The sequence below is a fragment of the Charadrius vociferus genome, unplaced genomic scaffold (assembly GCF_000708025.1).
Source record: "Charadrius vociferus isolate BGI_N301 unplaced genomic scaffold, ASM70802v2 scaffold41, whole genome shotgun sequence".
In the NCBI taxonomy this organism is placed as follows: domain Eukaryota; kingdom Metazoa; phylum Chordata; class Aves; order Charadriiformes; family Charadriidae; genus Charadrius; species Charadrius vociferus.
The window spans coordinates 1,520,332-1,541,338 of NW_009647013.1; the positions used below are offsets into that span (position 1 = coordinate 1,520,332).

General features: G+C 55.3%; 1 protein-coding gene across 1 annotated transcript in view; it reads left to right on the forward strand.

Annotated features, from left to right (window-relative positions):
• EPHX2 (epoxide hydrolase 2, cytoplasmic) overlaps nucleotides 1-10,743 on the forward strand; it is a 50,925-nt gene extending 40,182 nt beyond the window's left edge. Inside the window, exons 18-23 of the mRNA XM_009895470.1 lie at nucleotides 6,738-6,845; nucleotides 7,228-7,304; nucleotides 8,886-9,035; nucleotides 9,433-9,597; nucleotides 10,056-10,146; nucleotides 10,458-10,743. Of these exons, the coding sequence (XP_009893772.1) occupies nucleotides 6,738-6,845; nucleotides 7,228-7,304; nucleotides 8,886-9,035; nucleotides 9,433-9,597; nucleotides 10,056-10,146; nucleotides 10,458-10,586 (720 nt within the window). The 3' untranslated portion in view covers nucleotides 10,587-10,743. The remainder of the gene's footprint in view (nucleotides 1-6,737; nucleotides 6,846-7,227; nucleotides 7,305-8,885; nucleotides 9,036-9,432; nucleotides 9,598-10,055; nucleotides 10,147-10,457) is intronic.
• Nucleotides 10,744-21,007: the final 10,264 nt, after the last annotated feature.

The window sequence follows — 21,007 nt, forward strand, 5'->3', positions numbered from 1 at the left end:
TCTCCCCTTTTTGGCCTTCTCTTCTCCAGGCTGAACCCCCCCAACTCTCCCAGCCTGTCCTCCCAGCAGAGGGGCTCCAGCCCTCCCAGCATCTCCGGGGCCTCCTCTGGCCCCGCTCCACCAGGTCCATGTCTCTCCTGTGCTGAGGCCCCCGAGCTGGAGGCAGCACTCAGAAATCAAACCCTCTCCTCCAGCTGTGGTCTACCCCTTGCGTACCACCCCACTGGGTTTTGAATCGTTCCCCCATCTCGTGAGCGATGCCTGAGCCTCACTGCAGACAGGGATAAGCGAGGGGAACCACAGCCGCAGCGGTGGGGATCTGCTCCAGGCTCGGGCACACTCCTGGGCTGTGCGATGCCGGCGGTCCCACCAGAGCAGGGATGGAGGTTTGCCTGCAGCCATCACCTTCATCTTCCCTGGGCTGCCTCCAAGCCGCCGTGGGGCTGAGCAGGGAGGCTCCAGCGCAATCGAGTTAGAGATGCCGCAGGAGCCCGCGGGCATCAGCGCTGGCTTCTGGCCGTGGGACTTGTCACTGTGAGACAGATCGGCCAACGCCTCCGCTCGGTTTAACCCGCTGTTCGCGGGCGCCGGCAGGTCAGCGGAGATCTGGTAACCGGAGGCACGCCTGACTGAGCCTAATGCAGATTTAATTTTAATTTCTCCAGCTGGAGAAAATTGCCCTTGCTGGAAATCCTGGGCTGGGCTGGTGGGCTGATGTGCTGCCTGGCCAAAGCAAGGAGAGGAAGACGCCTGCGCCTGCGCCCAGGCGGCATCCCTGGGGGTCCCGCAGGAGAGGAGCAGCATCCCGCAGGGCATGGCTGCTCCCTCCAGCCCTGTGCTCGCCCAGGAATTGCCTTCGTCTCCCATCCCGCCGCCTCCTGCTGCTCGGCTAACGGAGAGCTTTGCTTTTTCCAGCGACAGATGGGCCACTTAAAATAGTCCGTGAGCAGCTTGTGGTTTTGATAATATCTTGGTGCCTTCGTCTGTGTGAGGTCAGGGTATTTTTTGGGATGGGGCTCTTCATCTCCCAGTGTGGAAGTTGGGCCTTAACTCTTTTTTTTTTTTTTTTTTTTTGGAGCTGAACTTGGCACAAACGGTGCTGAGGGTGAGGAGGAGCGTGATGGGTGACACATTTCAAGGGTCAGATGGAGCAAATCCCCTTATCAGGATCCAACTCCAGAGCTGCGTTTGGGTCGTGTGATGGAAAATGCCCTTTAAACCGATTGTCACGTTCCTACTGGCCTTCTCTGTCTCCATCTTGCCAAAGGTCGCCATCATCCAGACTAAGGCGCCTGGCGCGAGTGACTGGCCCTCGTGGGACATCCCCAAGGCAGGTGGCTTTCTGAGGATCTTGCTCTTTTGTAGGTCAGGATCTTGCATGACTCTGAAGGCTTCACATGCCGTCTCCTCCTTGGCAAGTTCTGCTGTCCCACCATCCGTCCTCTCCCTGTTGTCCTCTCTTTGTGGCCATGTCCCTCCTGAAAACCACGTTTTGCCTGTAGCCCATGAAAGGGTGCTTGGTTGAGTATGGAGAGCATGAGAAGTTCAGGTCTTTGTTCAGTATGGGGCTGAGGCACTGGGGACGGTGTCCTGGGATGCTGGTACAGAGATGCTCAGTACTGGAGAGTGGTTGCCTCCAGCCGAGCTTTCCATCCCCAGCAGGAACCAGGCTGAAACAGGCTGATTTCCCTCAAAAGAGGCACAAAATGCCCTTTTTGGGGGCAGTGCACCTCGTGGGCTTGATGAGCTTGGCTCTCCACGTGGCTCTGTGGCCAATAGTGGGTGTGATCTGATTCCCTCCGAAAGCATTTTTTAGGTCCCGTGGGCATTTCTACAGAGCAATTTGAGGGAATTCTTTCTCCCGGGAATACATCAAAACCCGCTTTCCCCGTCTCTGCTGTCACATGAACTCCTTGGAGCCCTCCCACCGCTGAGAAGTCAGATGGAGTGAGTTGTTCCATCTGATGCTCAGCCCCTCCATGGCAGGGACAGCCTGGCACAGCCGGCGTGTCAGGATGTGACCGGCTTGCCTCGAGCTGAGCAATCACCACCTTGTCCCAGGTCTCTGGCACCAGGTCATCACTGGAGGCTGCGGCATCGCACAGGCTAAAGCCTACAGAGAAGGGGCCACCTGCAAGTTGAAAGACCTGGTGGCCTTCTAAAATGCTGTGTGGACTCACTGCATTCACTGGAAGGAGTTAAATGTCCGGAGGGGGAAACTGAGGCACAAAGTCCATCAGGAGGAAGAAAACGGTGGTGGTGGAAAAGAACCTCTCCAGGAGCGTGGAGCTGCTTCACCACTGATTGTCTTTGTCCTCCTGTGGTCTGACATCCGCGCTGGCGCATCCTCAGCGTTATCTTCATCCGTTGCCTCATTTGAGTCTCACAGGTCCAGTTCCAGCCCTGGCTAACGACAGCGCAAGCCTTCGTTAAGTCTGGCTCATGAAAAATAAATAGTCCTTGGACAAAACCGGCAAAATTTGTTGCAGGATTGATCAGCGCTGCGGCACTGGTAAAGCTCTGAGAAACGCTGTCCTTAATTTTTTAAGGGCTGAATTATTCAGTGGCCCGTTGGGGCGGCTCGAACACCAACACGGATGTGGGTTTAACACGCTTTTTGCAGTATCTTCTTCGTAAGCCCCGATCCAAAGCGACCCAGTGGCCCTTGTGCCGTGCCGGGGGTGTCTGGGCCAGCCGGGGAGGTGGACGGAGAGGTCCACTCACGTTTCCCCAGTCCATTAGTGCGTCTACCTGCCCGAAGAGCAGCTGCACCAGAGCAGTGGAGACCTGGAGCGCTTCAGCGTCTTATTTTTCCTGGGAGGTGGGAAGGGAAGACAGAGGAATAAGGGAAACCTGCTGAGATATTTCTCCAGCCTGCGGTGAGTTCATTACCGCAGTTTCCAGTTGCGGAGGTGACGAGTTTGTGTTTAATGGCTCAGGAGTATCTTTTACCTGTGAACTACCTCTTCGCTTCCAGAGCTGCGACATCCCTGGTGTCCCGCAGCAGGGAGTTCCCCACTTTAAATGCATTTAAATATGTTTAAATGTGGCGGGAACCTGCCAGCTCCTTACGGCTTGGTCCTCACCCACCCTTGCCAGACCGCTCGGACCTTCACTGCATCCTTTAGCACCTTTCCCCCGCCAAATTGCCGGGTTGAGTCTTGTTTTACACCTCCTAATCTGCCTTTTAGACTGGAAACTTCAGCTCACCTGCAGGATAACCCTGCTCAGCATCATCTGCCCACAGCTTGGTCCTCACCCACCCTTGCCAGACCGCTCGGACCATCACTGCATCCTTTAGCACCTTCCCCCCATCAAATCGTCTTGTTTTACACCTCCTAACCTGCCGTTTAGATAGGAAACTTCAGCTCACGTGCAGGATAACCCCACTGTCCCGAGCGGGGCTTTACCCTGCTCAGCATCCTCTGCCCGGGCTACGGCCCCCGCACGGCTCAGCTCATCTTTCCCCGTCCCTCGGGATCCGTGAGGAGGGTGAAACGAGAATGCACTCTATAAATATTAATGCCGTTATCAATTCTCGGTCATCGCCGTTCCTCGCCTGCTTCCAGATCTCCGGCTTTCATGTCGAGTGGCCCAGCGAGGCGGAAGAGAATAATGGCAAGGGAGCAGGTTGCTTGAAATATTTAAGCCCGAGTTATCTAAGACATTGCAAATAATATATGTGTCAGAGGAGCCGGGCTTGGATTTGTGGTTATATAAGATCTGCGTGCTTTTTTTTTTTTTTTCCTTTTTTTTTTTTTTTTCCTGGCCTCGTGATTATCTTTATCACTGGGATAAACTCAGCCACTGTAGCTGCTGACGGTGACCGGGAACAAGGCACGGGACCGAGAGGGTTCGCTGCACGGCTGAGGACACCAGAGAGACCCGCAGAACATCCCTGGATGGTGGCGGGGATGGAGTCAGCCTCCCCTCGCCCCAGACCCCCTGGGAGGCTGATGAGGATGGGTCAGACTCAGCTATGGTACTTCTTCCCACCGATCTTTGCAGCTTTGGGGCTTCCTGAGCTGGAGGTGGTTTGTCTATGTGTCATAAGGTAATGATTTTCTCATCCTGGAAGGTCTCTGATCTGCTCCTGAACGCATGCAAACTTCATCACCTGCAGACCGGCACAGCTTAGCGATTTGGTGGGTGAAGAAGTGCTTCTTTTTGGTCTGAGACTACCTCTTCCTAACCCTCACCTGAACCTCAGCCCTTTGGGGGCTGTCTCAGGCAGCTGGGATGGATCCCTCAAGGCCAACTCCTCCAAGACCACCCAATGCCTAAACCCCCTCACCGTTGCTTGGGCCTGACCTCGTCCCTCCTTGTCAGAAATGTTGGGTTTTGGCCTCGGTGCATGGCGGTGACTCTTCCAGCTGATGCTCAGACACCGTCCCCTGATGGGGTGGGATCTCAGCAGGCATGCAGGCAAAAGGGGAGGCTGAGCATCCCTCTCTTCTCCCAAAACGCGAGCTCTCCGTGCTCCCTGGCTCCCCATCATTGCCCCGGTGGACCTACGGGATGTGTGCTAGTGACTTCTCGTGCTTCGTCCTCCACAGCACCTTGGCCACATCTGCCCCTTGTCCTTTCCCCGAGGACCACGTGGAGCAGCCAAACCTGCGTTGCAGCAGGCGGGGTGCCTGACCCTCAGCTCAGCGAGCCCTCCAGGGTGTTCGCAAGCCAGAAAGCAATCGGCTTCTCTTGACCTGACCTTTACGAAGCGAAGGCATTTATTCCGGGCTCCTGGGAGGGAAGCAAAGACCAGCAAAATCCCCCAGGTCTCTGCCCGCTCCAGGGTCATCCCCGTTGGGTGCGTTGGCCACGTTACCGCAACAAGATTTCCACCGCCCGACCTCTGCCTCCGACTCCGGCACTCAGCCAGCAGACAAAGTCCCCAAGGACTCCCGACGCCGGCTCGCTCGCCGCCTTCAGCTCTCGCCCGCTGCGCTGTAATTATCCTACAAAGTGGCGGGCTTATTTTCTTCAAGCCGCTATTCCTCTATCACGAGGATCAAAAGCGCACATTGAAAAGGTCGCCCCGCGAGCAATTTGCTTCTGCGCTCAAACGCCGCGGCTGGAAGACAAACAGACGTTGGCAGGATCACCTTGGGAAAGCTGCATCCTGCTTTTCCCCGCTTGTTTTAGCCGCTCGGTGCATTTGTTCCTAAACCAAACCGATGAAAACGTAGGGTCGTAGCTTTTGTCCTGCTTCTACTTGAACAATCTTTAACTGTTTCCAACGTAAGAACTTCTCTGGCCAAAAAAAAAATAAGCTGTTTTGGGAACATTTTAGAGAGATTTTGTGGTTTTTTGGAGATGCAGATGTGAAGATGGAGACAACAGCGTTAGCATTAATTCTCACCAGTTACAGGAATACGCTATTTGTCTTCCCATCCTCCCTGCTTTAATGGGACCATGGTATTACGGCTGTGCCACCCCACAAAGACCCTCACCTTATGGCAGGGTCACGGCAAGATGCTGGCTGCTGAAGCAGCCCAGCCCGGTGATTAATAGCTCATTAAGACAAACAACCCAAATGACCAAAGGAGGAACTCAAAACTCAAAGGAGCAGTGTCACAGCTAAGGTTGCCGCGACCTCCCTGGCGTTATGTCCATGGGTAGTTGCACCTTCTCCTGGGTCAAGCAAACTCCTTGAAGCAAAGCTGCTGCGTTTTAAAGTCTTTCTGCGAAGCTATGGGAGATGTCTGCAGGAGGAGCAGGGGGTGGTTGGAGAAGCTGTTGGCAAGAGGGAGAGGTGCTGGCCCAGCTGAGACAGCACCGAGCAGGGGGCGAGCACAGGGTCCCTCCACCCTTGCCTCCATGGTCGTGGAGAAGGAACGAGGGCTGAAGGGTCTTTTCATTTCTGCAGGTGCTGCTGTGGCAAGCAGCAGGGTTTCCTCCAAGTAGCCTTGGGACGGGACCCCGGTGGCCCTGGGAACAGGTTGAGTAGGTCCTGGGGCTGCGGTCACCCCCTCGAGCCCCATCACCTGCATTGTCCTGCCTGTCCCCTGCCCGCTCAGAGTCCCCACGCCTCGCTGTCCTCGGCTGCTGGCAGGCAGCTCCTCCGAGGCCGCTGCCTTTCTTAAAGCTCTTTTTTGTGTCTTTATAAATAATTTGGCAATTCTGCATTTGAAGCGGGGGATGTCTCTGGGACAGGGCTGTGTAAGGCATCCCGGCTCCATCCCAGGGCTCCAGAGCCACAGAGGACTTTGCTGCCGGGGTGTGAAAGCTGGGGAGGGTATCCCTGATGCTGGACCAGGAGGTGGATTTGGGAAGCCCTCAGCATGCCCTGCTGTATGGCTGATGGCTGGAGGGGTCCTCCTCCAGCCCTGTCTGTGCTGTCCCACCTCCGGGAATGCCTGATGGAGCAGACTGGGGGCTCCAGAGGGGTGATTGCAGGAGGATGTGGGGTCTGAGCTCAGACGTGTGCCAAATGCCACAGCAGCATCTTCAGGATGGGGAGATCTGCGTGGCTGAGGCAGAGGAGGCAAGAGGCATGCCCTGTTTCCTTCCCAAATATTTGGTCCATGGTCTTTATTAGCCCTTTGGTGCATGGCTGGGCTGTATTGACCCTCCCCATCCAACCCAGGGCTTGCTGACATTCTGCAAGACAGACTCCTTGGACCTGCCCTGGCATCCCTGGGAGTCCTCCGCAGTGCCTCCACCCCTCCGCTCCTGGGATCCCTGCTCCAGGGATGGGGACAATCACCAGCCAGCCCCTGTTTCTCTGATTCTTGCAGGTCCTTGATCACCTTGAGGACCACCTAAAGAGATCTCAATACTTCCGATTCCTGTGGTTCCCTCACAGCGAGAACGTCAGCGTCATCTACCAGGACCCCACCAACAAGGCAAGTCCCACCAGCCTCCATGCGGGAAGGGAGAAGGGCCCGTGCTCAAAGCTGGGTGCCCTCTCAGAGCCAGCGTTTTAGGATGGGCTTGCAGATCAAGGGCTGCCAGGGAGGGCTGACTGGAGGAAAACAGCATTTTGGGGCTGGGCTCCAAGTTCTTAGCATCCTCCATGACAAAGCCTGGTCTCTTCTGGGGCTGGATGTGGTCCTGTTTCATCATGGGAGAGGGATTTGGGAAGTCCCGGGGTGCGCTTCTCCAAACTCCTGCTCCTGGCTTGGTCCTGTTCCAGGCGTGTGCTCCCGGTCTCATGCCCACTGGCAAGAAAGCTGCAAACCCTGCTACCCCCTAACGACCATCATCTTCCTCTGCTTGGCTTTGCAGCCCCCCTCTTCCTCCGCCAGCTGGTTGTGGGATTACGCTGTTGGCTATTATTTGCTGGAGTTTCTGCTCTGGATCAGGTAGGAACACGCTCTGGGCAGTGGCTGGGGACAAGCAGGGTTGGGTAGGTTTGTCCAGGGCTGGCCTCATCCAGATCTCTTCTCTATCCCTACATTGAAACCTGTGCTGCTTTGCTGGGCGTCCCAGGGACGATGGCAAAGGAGGACTGTGACCCGGAGCACCCCCATCCCCGGGGAAGAAGGAGATGGTTGCTCTCCCCCAAGCAAGCTCCTGTGCAGGAGGAGCGGGTTTGGGCTGGGATTGATGTCTGGGGCTGCACTGCCCTCTCGTGTGCACAGAGATCATAGAATCGTTTTGGTGGAAGGGACCTTTAAAAGCCGGGAGTCCAACCATTAACCCAACACTGCCCAGCCCACCACTAACCTGTGTCCCTCAGCACCACGTCTGCCCCTCTGTTAAACACCTCCAGGGATGGCGACTCCACCGCTTCCCTGGCCAGCCAGTTTGGGATGCTGTGGGCCCCAGGGGGGATGGCTGGGGACCAGTAGCCACCCCACCATGGCCTCAGCTCCCCCTCGCCTGGCTGGTGGCAGCAAGAGCTCTTCATCGCTGAGCACCCCCAGGGCCCTCGGCCGCCCCTCACCAGACGTGTCCTCCAGACCCCTCACAGCTCCGTTGCCCTTCTCTGGACACACTCCAACACCTCAATGTCCTTCTTGTAGTGAGGGGCCCAAAACTGAACACAGCACTCGAGGTGGGGCCTCACCAGTGCCGAGTACAGGGGGATGATCACTGCCCCAGCGCTGCTGGCCACACTGTTCCTGATACAGGCCATGATGCCGTTGGCCTTCTTGGCCACATGGGCACACTGCTGGCTCATGTTCAGCCGCTGTTGACCAACACCCTCAGGGCCTTCTCCACCAGGCAACTCTCCATCCACTCTGCCCCAAGCCTGTAGTGTCCATGGGGTTGGTGTGACCCAAGGGCACGACCCGGCAATTGGCCGTGTTGAACCTCACACCATTGGCCTCGGCCCATCGATGGAGCAGAGTGATGAGCCAGCGCAGGTTTGCAGCATCAAAGCAGCTTTTTGGCAGACAGTGTTGACTGTGAGCCTGTCCTGAGCACCAGGGTGGAGAGAGGAGACCAGCCAGGTCATGGAGGCTAGGCTGGGAAGGAGGACCCTGGTGGCACAGGAAAACCAGACTGGACTTCACGAAGAGGGACTGTAGCCACTTAGAGCACTGCCAGGAGGTCCACCCTGCTACTCCACCCTGTTCCCTGTAGCTCTTGGTCCCCCAGTGTGAGGGTGCCCAGTGCACAGCCTTGGGCGTACTGAGGTCTCAAGGGGGAGGGAAGGTGATGACCGCAGCAGGAGAAGGAGGAGGCAGCTGAGGGCAAGGGTGCGAGGTCCAAAATCAGGTGGGGTGCGCACAGGCGCTGCAGGACCCCACGGGCTCCAGCACCCTTGGAGGATTGCAGCTCTGCTGCTTTGCTTACAGCCGCTTGAGAGGACATCCCCGTGCCCAGCATCCCCCGGCTGTGTGACTTGTGGGCACCACAGCTCACAGCCTGTCCTTGGCAAATCCTCGGACAGCAGCTCTGGGGTCAGATCTCACCTCCTGCTCTCTCCCCTGCAGCACCTTCGTGCCCAGCTTGGTGCGTTGGATCAACCGCTTCTTCTTCTGGCTCCTCTTCAGCTCCCGAGTGGAGAACATTGCCATCAGCTACAAGATCTTCAACTACGAGTGTCGCTTCAAGCAGCACGTTCAAGACTGGGCCATCCCCATGTAAATGGTTCTGAAGACCCTCCCTGTCCATCCCCCACCAGGCTCAGTGCCCAAACCCCATGCCATCCCTTGCCTGGGCTCTGCCCCAGCCCAAGCTGCCCGGAGCAGGAGCAAAGCCGTGGAGAAAGGGACCTGGCTAGGAGGCACCATTCCTACCTGCTACCTTAGCATGGGGACCCTTCTGCGTCCCTGTCCTGGGGTACCAAATCCACATCACACCATGTCCTGGGGCTTTGTGAGTGCAAAGCAACGGGAGGGATGTGCTGGGACGTGCCACGCCGTTCCCTGGATTAGCGTGGGGCCAGGGATGGAGCTGTGGGGATGGGGCTTCAAACTTGATGGGAGCTGGTTGTTCCTATGCTGGAATTAACTGGGGCTGGGGGCTTCTCCTGGGCAGTGAGAAGACAAAGGAAGCCTTGCTGGAGCTGAAGGCCGCCTTGGAGAACAACCCCAAGATGGTGGCTCACTACCCCGTGGAGGTGCGCTTCGCTCGGGGGGACGAGATCTGGCTGAGTCCCTGCTTCCAGCGGGACAGCTGCTACATGAACATCATCATGTACAGGTGCGCCATGTCCCCATTCCACATCCTTCTCCTCCTCCTCTTCCTCCCTGGGTCAGTGTGCTGGCCTGGAGATCCAGCAGCAGCAAACGCGCGGCTCAAACACACCGGCACCAGCTCTTGCCTGGCACTGGAGAGCTGGATCGAAGGAGCTCCTGCACCTTTGTCCGCTCACCCCACTCAGACATCTGCAGGCACCAAGCCAGGAGGGATGAGGTGGCCTCGGAGCACCCTAGAGCCACCCACCCCTGCTTCTTGAGGATGTTGTCCTATGTCAGGGTCCACTGGGCAAGTGCTGGTGGTATGTTGGTTCCCAGAGCTTTTCCATCACCTGGTGCTGGTCAAAGATGGGTCCCTGGGGTTGCCCTTCTCCCCAGGTGAGGGTTTCTTGGGGGGGTTTTCTGGGTGTGCAAATTCCCCCACGGCCCCTGTCAATGAGCTCCCTGCCTGACCTCCCCCAGGCCCTACGGGAAGAACGTCCCCCGCCTCAACTACTGGCTGATCTATGAGGGCATCATGAAGAAGCATGGTGGGAGACCACACTGGGCAAAGGTATGGATGGCCCCGGTCCTCCGGGAGGCAAGTGTCGGTAGAAGAGGGTCCCTTCCCCTTCTTCGCAGCTCCTCATGGGAGGGGGGTTTGCAGTCAAGTGGGGGTCAGAGAAGGGCCCCCACATCAGGCTGGTCCCAGAGGGAGATGGGTGCCTCCAGGAGATGGTATTCCCCTGTTTGCTACCTACCTTGGGCACGAAGATAAGATGATGGAGGTCCCACCACTTCTGAAGGGGGTTCCCACAGCACGCAGTGGCCAGCGACACATTCCCCAGTGATGGGCATCCCCCCCGGACACTTTGTCTCCTGCAGGCCCACAGCTGCACCCGGAAGGACTTTGAGAAGATGTACCCAGCCTTCCCCAAATTCTGCTCCGTCCGGGAGAAGCTGGACCCTACGGGGATGTTCCTGAACTCCTACCTGGAAAAAGTGTTTTACTGACAGGGGCAACGCGGGGGATGGAGGAAAAATCAGCCGTCGCCCCCAGTTCTTGGGACACCCCACCCAAAGCTCATGGTCCTCCGTGATCCCAAGGTGCTGCACCCCCAGCCCTCATCTGCCCTCCTCTGTCGTGACAGCAGGCAGCAAGGACTGGCCCCATGGGCAGGGACGTGCTCTGACCTCGATGCTAACAAGGCTCTGCGGTGTCTGGAACTCTCTCCTGGACACCAGCAGCTCGGGGGGGAGCATGTCCCTGTGCCCCCAAGACCTCTACAGCCCCAAGTGCCTCCTGTCCAAGCCAATATCTTCATAAAGACCTTTCTTTGAGCAGACCTTGTCCAAGTTCGTGCTTTCAGGCTGGGCGTGCATCCAATGGAGGTGCTTGGCCCTGGGGAAGGGGCTCGGTGTACCTGGTACTGTTGGGGTCAGGGCTGGGCATGGAGACCAGAGCCCATCACACAGCCTTGGGCTGGTGCCATCTGCGTCCTCAAGCTCAGGCCATTTCCCCTCGCAGAGGCACGCAGGCAGATTTGGGGAGGAAGAGGCTGCCTGCCAGGTCCACCCCAGCCCGGCTCACGTTGACATAGGGGAAACCACGCACAGGCAGGTGGGCTGTGTCCTCCCCAAGGTGGGACCACAGCTGCCCCACGCTGCCAAAACCTGTGGGAGATGCTCCTCAGGATCCCGCAGGGTGATGCCCATGCTCCTGTCCCTCCTCTCCAAGAAACCGTCCCTGCCAGACCAACTTGAACAGTGCTGGTCCAACCCACACTTGCTTGCCCAGGAGATGGGGGAGGGGACATGGGTTTCTCATGATGAGCAGCAGGATTCCCCAGGATGGCCAGGGCAGATGGACAGTGGGTGAGCGACGCTTTTAGATAGACACCATCAAAGCGCCATGCAGTCTCCTTGCCCTTCATGTAGGAAGCGAGCGCAGGGTTCTATGGGACAGGAGCGTGACACTTATCCTCAAAACTTTTGCCACCAGTTGGTTTGACCCCACTCCCATTCACTCTTGCCATGGTTTCCCCCTGTGTCCCCTCCCCACAGCTCCACAAGCACCACAGCCTGGGTGTCTGGTGGCATGGCCAGGACTGCTGGTGTGGAAGAGAGGGGATGAGGGACACCAGCAATGATGTCTCTGGGGTTGCTCTTGATGGACGATGACAACCCATTCATGGGCAGATGTGCTTTGACTTTTAGAGCCATCAGCTGGCACTGGGGTGGGCATGCCACAGCTCATCAATCTTACTTGATTGGGTCACTCAAGGCAAGATGCTGGAATCATGTCCAAGGTCAGCTAACAAACCTGATGGCCCAACTATGTCCGAGCAAACAGATTGAGGATCATGGGAAGAAGGTTTCAGCCAATGCCCGGATGTCACTGCTGGTCCCCAGGAGCATCAGTGATGAGACAGCAGGGAGATGCTGGAAAAAGAGGAGGGAAAAAGTAGGCATGGTGGGTCTTCCATGTGACAGGTCTGGTGGTTTCTCCCAGAAGTTGCCTGTTCACTGAGGGTCTACCTGGTCTCCAGCCCTTGGAGCCAGGTGGAGTATAAGCGCCGAAATTTTTGTTTCTAGCTCTCAAATTTATGCAAGATCTTGAAAACTCAACCTGAGGGCAACTTACAGAGGAAGGTCAGTTGTTTTTCGAAAAGACAGTTAAAAAGTGTGAAGAGGAAGCGAGTGGAGATTCAAATGAGCGAGCTGGCCACCTTCCCGGGAGGAGGGTTTTATACGGCCTCGGGTTTTGCCGCAGTTTCATTTCTGCTCTGCAAGAGGAGTTTCCAACAACTCTACAGATCCGAAGCAAAGAGGTTTTATAAATTTACATAAATTTCCATTTCTTTTGAAATGGACTTAGTTTGTGGCAATGTTTCTTCTTCCTATGTAGTGGATATTTGAATGACTGTAGTTTGTCTAAATAACAGGCTCCCTGATTTTAGCCTGATTAATTAATTAACACTGTATTTATTGACAGTAACTTTCGGGAAGATTTCTTTCCAAGGAAAAGGTTTAAATGTCTCAGCACCTCTGATGCAAATTGTTGGACTTGGTATTCTTGTAGAAACTGATGCAGTTTCTATAAGAACTGATGTCCTGATGCAGTCTGGTGTCCTGCAAAGATGCCAGAAACAGAAAACTTCATAAAAGTCCTGCTGTGACCCCAGAGGAGATAGCGGGGATGTCCTTCTCAAATCAAGGCAATGAAGAACATTCCAGGTCAGGTCGGACGGGGCTCTGAGCAACCTGATCCGGTTGAAGATGTCCCTGCCCATGGCAGGGGGTTGGACTAGATGGCCTTTAAAGGTCCCTTCCCACCCAAACCATTCTATGATTCTGTGGTTCTATGATTCTAGGAATGTGACTATGCTTTTCTCTCCCCTTCAGGAGGATCTCGCAACACATTCTTTCCCTGGACCCACCATTTTCTGAACTTTAAGATCATTGAGTCCAACCATAAGCCTAAGACTGCCAAGTCCACCACCAAATCATGTCCCTAAGTGCCACATGTACGCATCTTTTAAAAAACTCCAGGGTATTTAATGAATGTGGTCAATTGAACGTGGCCACCTCCTCCAGCAGCCCCAACCTGTCCGCTGGAGCCCAGCCCAGTGCCTGGGGACTCTGCCCCGGCTGAGGGGTGCTGCTGCTGCTGCTTCTCTGTTTGCAGGGTCCACCAGCAGAATCACAGAATCACAGAATGGTCGGGGCTGGAAGGGCCCTCTGGAGCTCCCCCAGTGCCACCCCCTGCCAGAGCAGGGGCACCTCCAGCAGTGGCACAGGATGGCGTCCAGGCAGGTTTGGAATGGCTCCAGAGGGGGAGACTCCCCCACCTCTCTGGGCAGCCTGTGCCACTGCTCTGCCACCCTCACAGCAGAGAAGGCCCTCCTCAGGTTCAGATGGAACTTCCGATGGTGAAGTTTGTGCCCATTCCCCTCTTGTCCTGTCACTGGGCACCACTGAAAAAAAACTGTTCCCATCCCCCTGGCACCCTCCGTTGAAGTATTTGTAAGCATTGATAAGATCCCCCCTCAATCTCCTCTTCTCCAGACTAAAAAGCTTCAAGTCCCTCAGTCTTTCAGGTTTACAGCGTTTCAGATAGATAGCCCCAGATTTACAGTGTTGACAGTCAAAACATGGGGGAAACTGAGGCATGGGACTCCTTTCACCTTCTGGCATCCCACAGGATCCAGATGCTGGATCTACCTACTCTGGAAACCGCCACCAAAGACCACCAGGACTCCCAGGTCCCTTTCCACAGAGCTGCTCTCCAGGAGGTCACCCCCAACCTGTACTGGTGCAGGGGGTTATTCCTCCCCAGATGCAGTACCCTACACTTACCCTTGTTGAATTTCATCAGGTTTCTCTCCGCCCAACTCTCCAGCCTGTCCAGGTCTCGCTGTATGGCGGCACAGCCTTCCGGCGTGTCATCCACTCCTCCCGGTTTTGTGTCATCAGCAAACGTGCTGAGGGTACACTCCATCCCTTCATCCAGGTCATTGGTGAATACATTCTGCATGTTTCCTTTGGCATCCTAAAGCAGTGAGCTCATGGATTCCTTACTGCCTTCCTTTCCCATCAGTAGGTGGCATACTCAGAAAGTGAAAAAGTCGAAAACCCAGAATCCAGAGGGGACTCATGTTTGCTTCAGGAAGAGACATTAATTTCTTGATTAGCTAATTCTGAAAATGGACTGCCGGGCCATTTAGCCAAACTCAGGTAGGAAAGTGTCCTGGAGATGGGTCACCTCCAAAAAGCACTGTTTCCGAACCACATCACTGGCCCTCCTCCCCACGGCCACCTTGGGTCTGGATGTGAGTGTGACAGTCCCCACTTCACCAAGAGATGCTGCCAGGCAAAGCGGAGTGATCGGTGGGGATGGGATGCCTGCAAGAAGGTTTCTTCACCCCAATATACCATCCATTTCAGGTAGCTACCCCTGTGGTAGCACGTCCTTCGTGCTGATCCTGCTCTGCTCTTTCTGCTCTTTCCTTAAATGTCCAACAAAAACCACAGCCAGGAGTAATTCGCCTGGCTGAGGGGGCTTTGGGGCTAACCCAAGGGTTGCTGGGGTCTCCCCCTTTGGGCAAAGGCTGTCCTGAGGGCTTTTGGAGACCTGAATTCAGGTCTATGTCAAGGCCGATCAGGGAAAGCTGGCAAGGAAAGGACTTTCAAAGTGGAGGGATTTCGACATTTTGGGTGTGAAGAGCTGTGTTGGCCACCCCTGTCTCCTGGGATGCCCCGTGTAGCTCCGGTCAGAATGGGCAGCAGAGTTTAGGCAGCTGCCTTGCCCTGAAGTAGACATCTACCCCATGTCAGGTGAGCCACCACCTAGACCTTTCCTCCAGGGGTTATGAGGGTAATGAGCTCAAATCTCCAAACCTGGGTGATTAAACTTTCACCCCCATACACCTTTAATTCAGGCTTTGGAGACTGATTTCTCCCGACATCGGTGATAAGAGATCTTAGGATATTTCCTCTCAGTCTTTCTATTCACAGTCGATGAGGTTGTGATGATGAGGATGTCTTTTCAACCTGAAAAGGTGCAGAGGGTGAAAACGCAGCTGAAACACCCCAAAAGGGACCAAGAGTTCCTCAGGAGGAACAAGAGGCTCTTAAAAACTGTGAGTATGAGAAGCCGTGAGTGCGCACCAGCACTGGGGCAGGCCGGGGACATGCCTAAACCACGGCAAGTTTTGGAGAGGGATCACAGCCCTGCCTGTAGCGGAGGGAAGAGAGGCAAGAAGGTTGCAGCAGCACACAACCATGGCCATTTCTATGGAGAATCGAGTCCTCAGATCCTGATGGAGAGATCCTGGTGCTCTCCAAGGAGCTAGAGCATCCCATAGTGGTCCCCTGTGGCTGCAGCAACTCATTCGGATTGCTGCCTGAGAAAAGACCCTCTTGGCCCTAGGCATCTTCCCCGCCAAAACACATAGAGTAGAAATAAGGGGAACTTTGCAAATAGTACAAATCTAGCTCCAAGGTTCAGCCGTGCTCAGAGGGTTCAGTGGAGGATTGTTTCCAGTGAGAAAAATAAAACTGAATTGCCTACTTGGATTGCTCCAGGGGGCTACATAAAGCAGATTTGGCTCTCTGACAGCTTCCTGCTGTAAAGAAAATTAGCTGTTCTTCATAGAATCACAAAATGGTTTGAGTTGGAAAGGACCTTGAAGACCATCTAGTCCACCCCCTGCCCTGGGCAGGGACACCTCCCCCCAGCCCAGGTTGCTCCAAGCCCCGTCCAGCCTGGCCTTGAACACCTCCAGGGATGGGGCAGCCACAGCTTCTCGGGGCAACCTGCCCCAGGGGCTCACCACCCTCAGAGTGAAATATTTCTTCCTCATATCTCACCTAAATCTCCCCTCTTCCAGTTTGAAGCCATTCCCCCCTCATCCTATCACTACGTGGCCTTGTAAAAAGTCCTTCCTTGGCAGGACAAGATGACCCAACTCTCATCCTTCATATAACAACTCTAAAGACCTCTCTCTATCCCACTACATCTCATCTTCATTCCCTCAGTGATGAAGATCTGGTGAAACGTTTACTGTCATCTAACCTTGCCTGGTCTCTTCTGAAATACCCCCACAAAACTAATCTTGGAAACTCACCTGCAGGCAACCTGGGCTGGGAAGCACTCAGGTCTTTCTTCGTCCCCAAGAAGTCTAAGACAGCACGACTTTGTCCCGGCATCGAGCAAACTAAAAATATCTCACCGTTATTCATTTACTTAGGCAAATCTTCTAATTAAGTGTCCAACCAACTTGTTCATCTCTCCCCCACTTCCTTCTGATCTTCCAACAGTCCACAGCCTTTCTTTACCTGGAAAACCAGGACTGACGCACCACATTATAAATCACAGCGGTGGTTGCAACCCCGTCCTTTCTGTGTTGTGTTTTACACGGGTTCAGACAGAATAAGGAAGAAAACTACTATCTTCCTGTCTCCCATTTCCCCAAGAAAAGAAGAAAGTGAATTCATCCTGTGCCTTCTGATAAAAGAAACTTGCCTTGATTGGCAGAGAATAAAATAGAAAAGATCAAATCCTCAGCCTGGGCTGTCCTGGGGATAGGATCAATGTCAGCAGTATCCCCCAACTGCATGTCTCCCCTACCCTTGATGCCCCCAACCATCCTCCCATGCCTGGGAAAGCAGTGACTCCCGGTGAGACAACGAGTTGGGGGAAGACCATCATCTATCAAATGGTCACTTAGAAGCATAGAATCATAGAATGGTTTAGGTTGGAAAGGACCTTGAAGACCATCCAGTTCCAACCCCCCTGCCATGGGCAGGGACACCTCCCACCAGCCCAGGTTGCCCAAGGCCACCTCCAGCCTGGCCTTGAACACCTCCAGGGATGGGGCCTCCACAACCTCTCTGGGCAACCTGTGCCAGTGCCTCACCACCCTCACAGGGAAAAACTTCTGCCTCATGTTTAATCTAAACCTGCCCTCTTCCAGTTTAGAGCCATTCCCCCTCGTCCTGTCACTCCATGCCCCAGTAAAAAGTCCCTCCCCAGCTCTCCTGGAGCCCCTTTAGGCACTGGAAGGCGGCAATAAGGTCTCCCCGGAGCCTTCTCTTCTCCAGGCTGAACAGCCCCAACTCTCTCAGCCTCTCCTCATCAGAGAGGTGCTCCAGCCCTCGCATCACCCTTGTGGCTCTCCTCTGGACACGCTCCAGCAGGTCCATGTCCTTCTTATGTTGGGGACTCCAGAGCTGGACACAGTACTCCAGGTGGGGTCTCACCAGAGTGGAGTAGAGACTCCAGAGTAAGGTGGGGACGAAGATTTAAGGTCCTCTGCAAGTCCTCTGCTGCCTGTGGGGTGCTGCATCTTGGGCTCCCAATGCGGTCCCCAGGACGCCATGCCCCTACCCCATCCTTGGTCCTGGATTAGAGCAAAGCACCCTCCAACATCTCTGCAGGGTGGCGGGGACTGTCTTGGCCGGGTGGCACCATCAGGAGTGTGACTGTTGGGGTGGGTGTGCGTGGGTGTACTGCTCCCTTTCTGGGAATGCCGCCTGAGCGAGCACTGGGCAGACTGGGATGGTGGGGTGACTACTGGCTCATGTCTGGTTCACCACCCGTAGGGATGGTGGGGCCAGGAGAGCTGACCACGCTGTGTCACACAATGAGCCACTCCGTCCCCCAGGTGCCATCAGACAGGTCATGACAACACACCTTTTCAGAAGCCATAAACATGCTGGGATTGAGACCTAGACCTGGGACGAGGATGCCAAGACCTGGGCAAGCCCTCCTTACCCAGGGGCATCTCCAGCCATGATGCCATCCCGAGGACATGCACCACCTCTTCCATCAGGAGGAAAGCTCTCCAGGGGTGCAACCACACTTCTGCAGGCCTCATCCCACCATAAGTCCATGTCAGCTGCCTCCCACAGCCCCCCCTGACCAAGACTTCTCCTTGGGACGCCTACTAAGGACATCTCAAAGGTCTGGGACAAGGAAAGACAGGACACTCCAGGTCTGAACGGCTTGGGCTTGAGCTCTGATCGTGGAGCTGCCTTTCTTCTCAGAAAGGCCAAAAGCACCATCAAAGCGTGCTCCATTCAGACTCGGCCAAACGGCTGCAAACGGTGCCCCAGTGAAACCGAAGCTGCGGCAAATAACGGCAATTATTGTAGAGTATTCCCAAGGTTTCATCTTAATACAAAACAACTGACCAAACAGTCCGGTTACTTCTTTTGTATTAAAAAAACCCCTCAACCCCAGTCACGTGTAATCCAAAAAGGTTAATATTTTATTAGATTTCAGGCGATTTCCAGCAGAGTTGCGCTTTTGCATCTTTACAGCCTTCTCTGTTTACGCGCCACACAATAAATTCGCCATTGGAGGGTTCTGGGTTTGACTGGGGCTTAGCTGAGTCTCGCTCTGCTGGCTTCTACCGCAAAACCGAAATACCTGGGGAAAAAATGTATAAAAACTATGCACAAGCTATGACTACCTTTTGGCATAAAAGCAATTAAACTCACACGCGTCATCTATTTCCTAAAAGACACTCAACAAAGCAGGTGAGGCACCTCCAATGCTCACCAAACAAGGCCAACATGGGGAAAAGCCCCTTAGCGAGGGGCTGGAAGATGTGACATGGAACCTACAAGAGATCCAGACCCTCCTGGGTCCTTAGGAGCCGGCGTTTCAGCGATACTGAACTTGACCCGTAACGTCTTTAAAATTTCCGCTCACTTGAGGGTCAACACAGTAAAGCAATGAGCTGATCGCTTAAAAGCGATTAAGGATAAAAGCAAAAAGAAATATATTTTTGATGGAAAAAAAAGCCAAGACAGACTGTTCTTGCAGATCTGTTTTGGTCAGTGCAGCTGGCACAGGGATTTGGGCAAAGCCTGGATTTCTTGGCATTCCTTCTGGAAAGCTGCAAGGAGAAGAGCAAAATGAACCAGATTTAGTTGTTGGCCTCTTTTTTTCTTTTTTCTAGAAGGGGAAGAAAATGATAATGTGTTCAGTAGAAATGAATGGGAACGTGCAAGTGTGCTCGGCGGTCATGGACCTCAGCTCTTTGTTTTGTGGGAAAAGACACACAGGACACCAAGTCTGTCCGCAAGCCCTCTGCCACCCATAACATTCATCCCAGAGAGGATTCATCCCAGAGAGGTTGGACCATACCTGGCAGCACCCCAACCCATTGCTCCCACAGGTGAAAGGTGGGGCTGAGCATGTTGGAAAAGTCCTTCTCCAGCATCTTGGTGATACGGTCCTGCTGTGGCAGAGGACGACAGCATCAGATGCCAGATGATGTCTTATGAAGTTCAACAAGGGCAAGTGTAGGGTACTGCATCTGGGGAGGAATAACCCCCTGCACCCGTACAGGTTGGGGCTGACCTGCTGGAGAGCAGCTCTGTGGAGAGGGACCTGGGAGTCCTGGGGGACAACAGGATGCCCACGAGCCAGCAATGTGCCCTGGTGGCCAAGAAGGCCAGTGGCATCCTGGGGGGCATCAAGCAGAGTGTGGCCAGCAGGGCGAGGGAGGTCATCCTCCCCCTCTGCTCTGCCCTGGGGAGGCCACATCTGGAGTGCTGTGTCCAGTTCGGGGCTCCCCGGGTCAAGAAGGACAGGGAACTGCTGGAGAGGGTCCAGCAAAGGGCTACGGAGATGCTGAGGGGAGTGGAGCATCTCTCTGCTGAGGAAAGGCTGAGGGACGTGGGGCTGTTCAGTCTGGAGGAGAGAAGACTGAGGGGGATCTTCTCAACGCTGATCAATCCTTCAAGGGAGGTGCCGGGGGATGGGGACAGTCTGTTTCCAGTGGTGCCCAGTGACAGGACAAGAGGGACCGGGCACAAAGGTGACCATGGGCAGTTCCATCTCCACCTGAGGAGGGCCTTCTCTGCTGTGAGGGCGGCAGAGCAGTGGCACAGGCTGCCCAGAGAGGTGGGGGAGTCTCCCCCTCTGGAGCCATCCCAAACCCGCCTGGACGCCGTCCTGTGCCACTGCTGGAGGTGCCCCTGCTCTGGCGGGGGGGTTGGACCAGATGATCTCCAGAGGGACCTTCCAACCCTCACCAGTCTGGGAGTCTGTGACAGTCTGTGACATTAAGCTCCAGGAACTCCCATTTTGCCCTATTATGTGCTGCAACTGCCAAGGTTGTAACGCTATTGATGGCAGCTCAGACCTGACCATACCCAAAAAACCTGCTGGGGAAGTATCAAAACTGGTCTTCCATACCCAAAGCAGATGGGGAGTTTATTAGGTGAGTCTACATCCCACCTAAACCCTCCCAGAGATTGACCATAATGGGTGCACATCTTGCACTGCTTTGCATGGCCCACACCAAGGCCGAGATCAGTGGTGGTTTGGGGTCAGCTCAGATCCTTCTGGTCCTCTGTGCCTCAGTTTCCCCATGGGCACAGTGGGGGACAAACTCCTCTCACCTTTCCGGGGGGCTGCAGTTGCTCTTGCCCACTGTGGGCTGAGCTGGTCAGGAATTGGGCAGGGGGAGTGAAAGCCGTGGAGACCCACTGGAAATGGGACACGGACCACCTCACGCACCCACCTCCTGCCCCAGGGGCAAGACTTCCAGGAGGAACCCCCCCACCCCACCCTAAGCCAAGTGCACCCGGGGGATGTTTCTGCCCCAGTCCCCCCAGGGGATGCTCCTGCCCTGGGCCCCCTAGGGGATGCTCCTGTCCCGACGCCCCCTGCCCAGCTCCCCCAGGGGATGCTCCTGTCCCAGTTCCCCGAGGGGATACTCCGGTCCCAGTCCCCCCAAGGGATGCTCCTGCCCCTACTCCCCCGGGGAATGCTCTTCTCCCGGTTCCCTGAAGAATGCTCCTGCTGAGGTCCCCCTGCCCGGTCCCCCCCAAAGGATGCTCCTGTCCCGGTCCCCTCCGGGGATGCTCCTGTCCCGACTCCTCCTGCCCGCCACCCCCGGGGGATGATCCTGTAC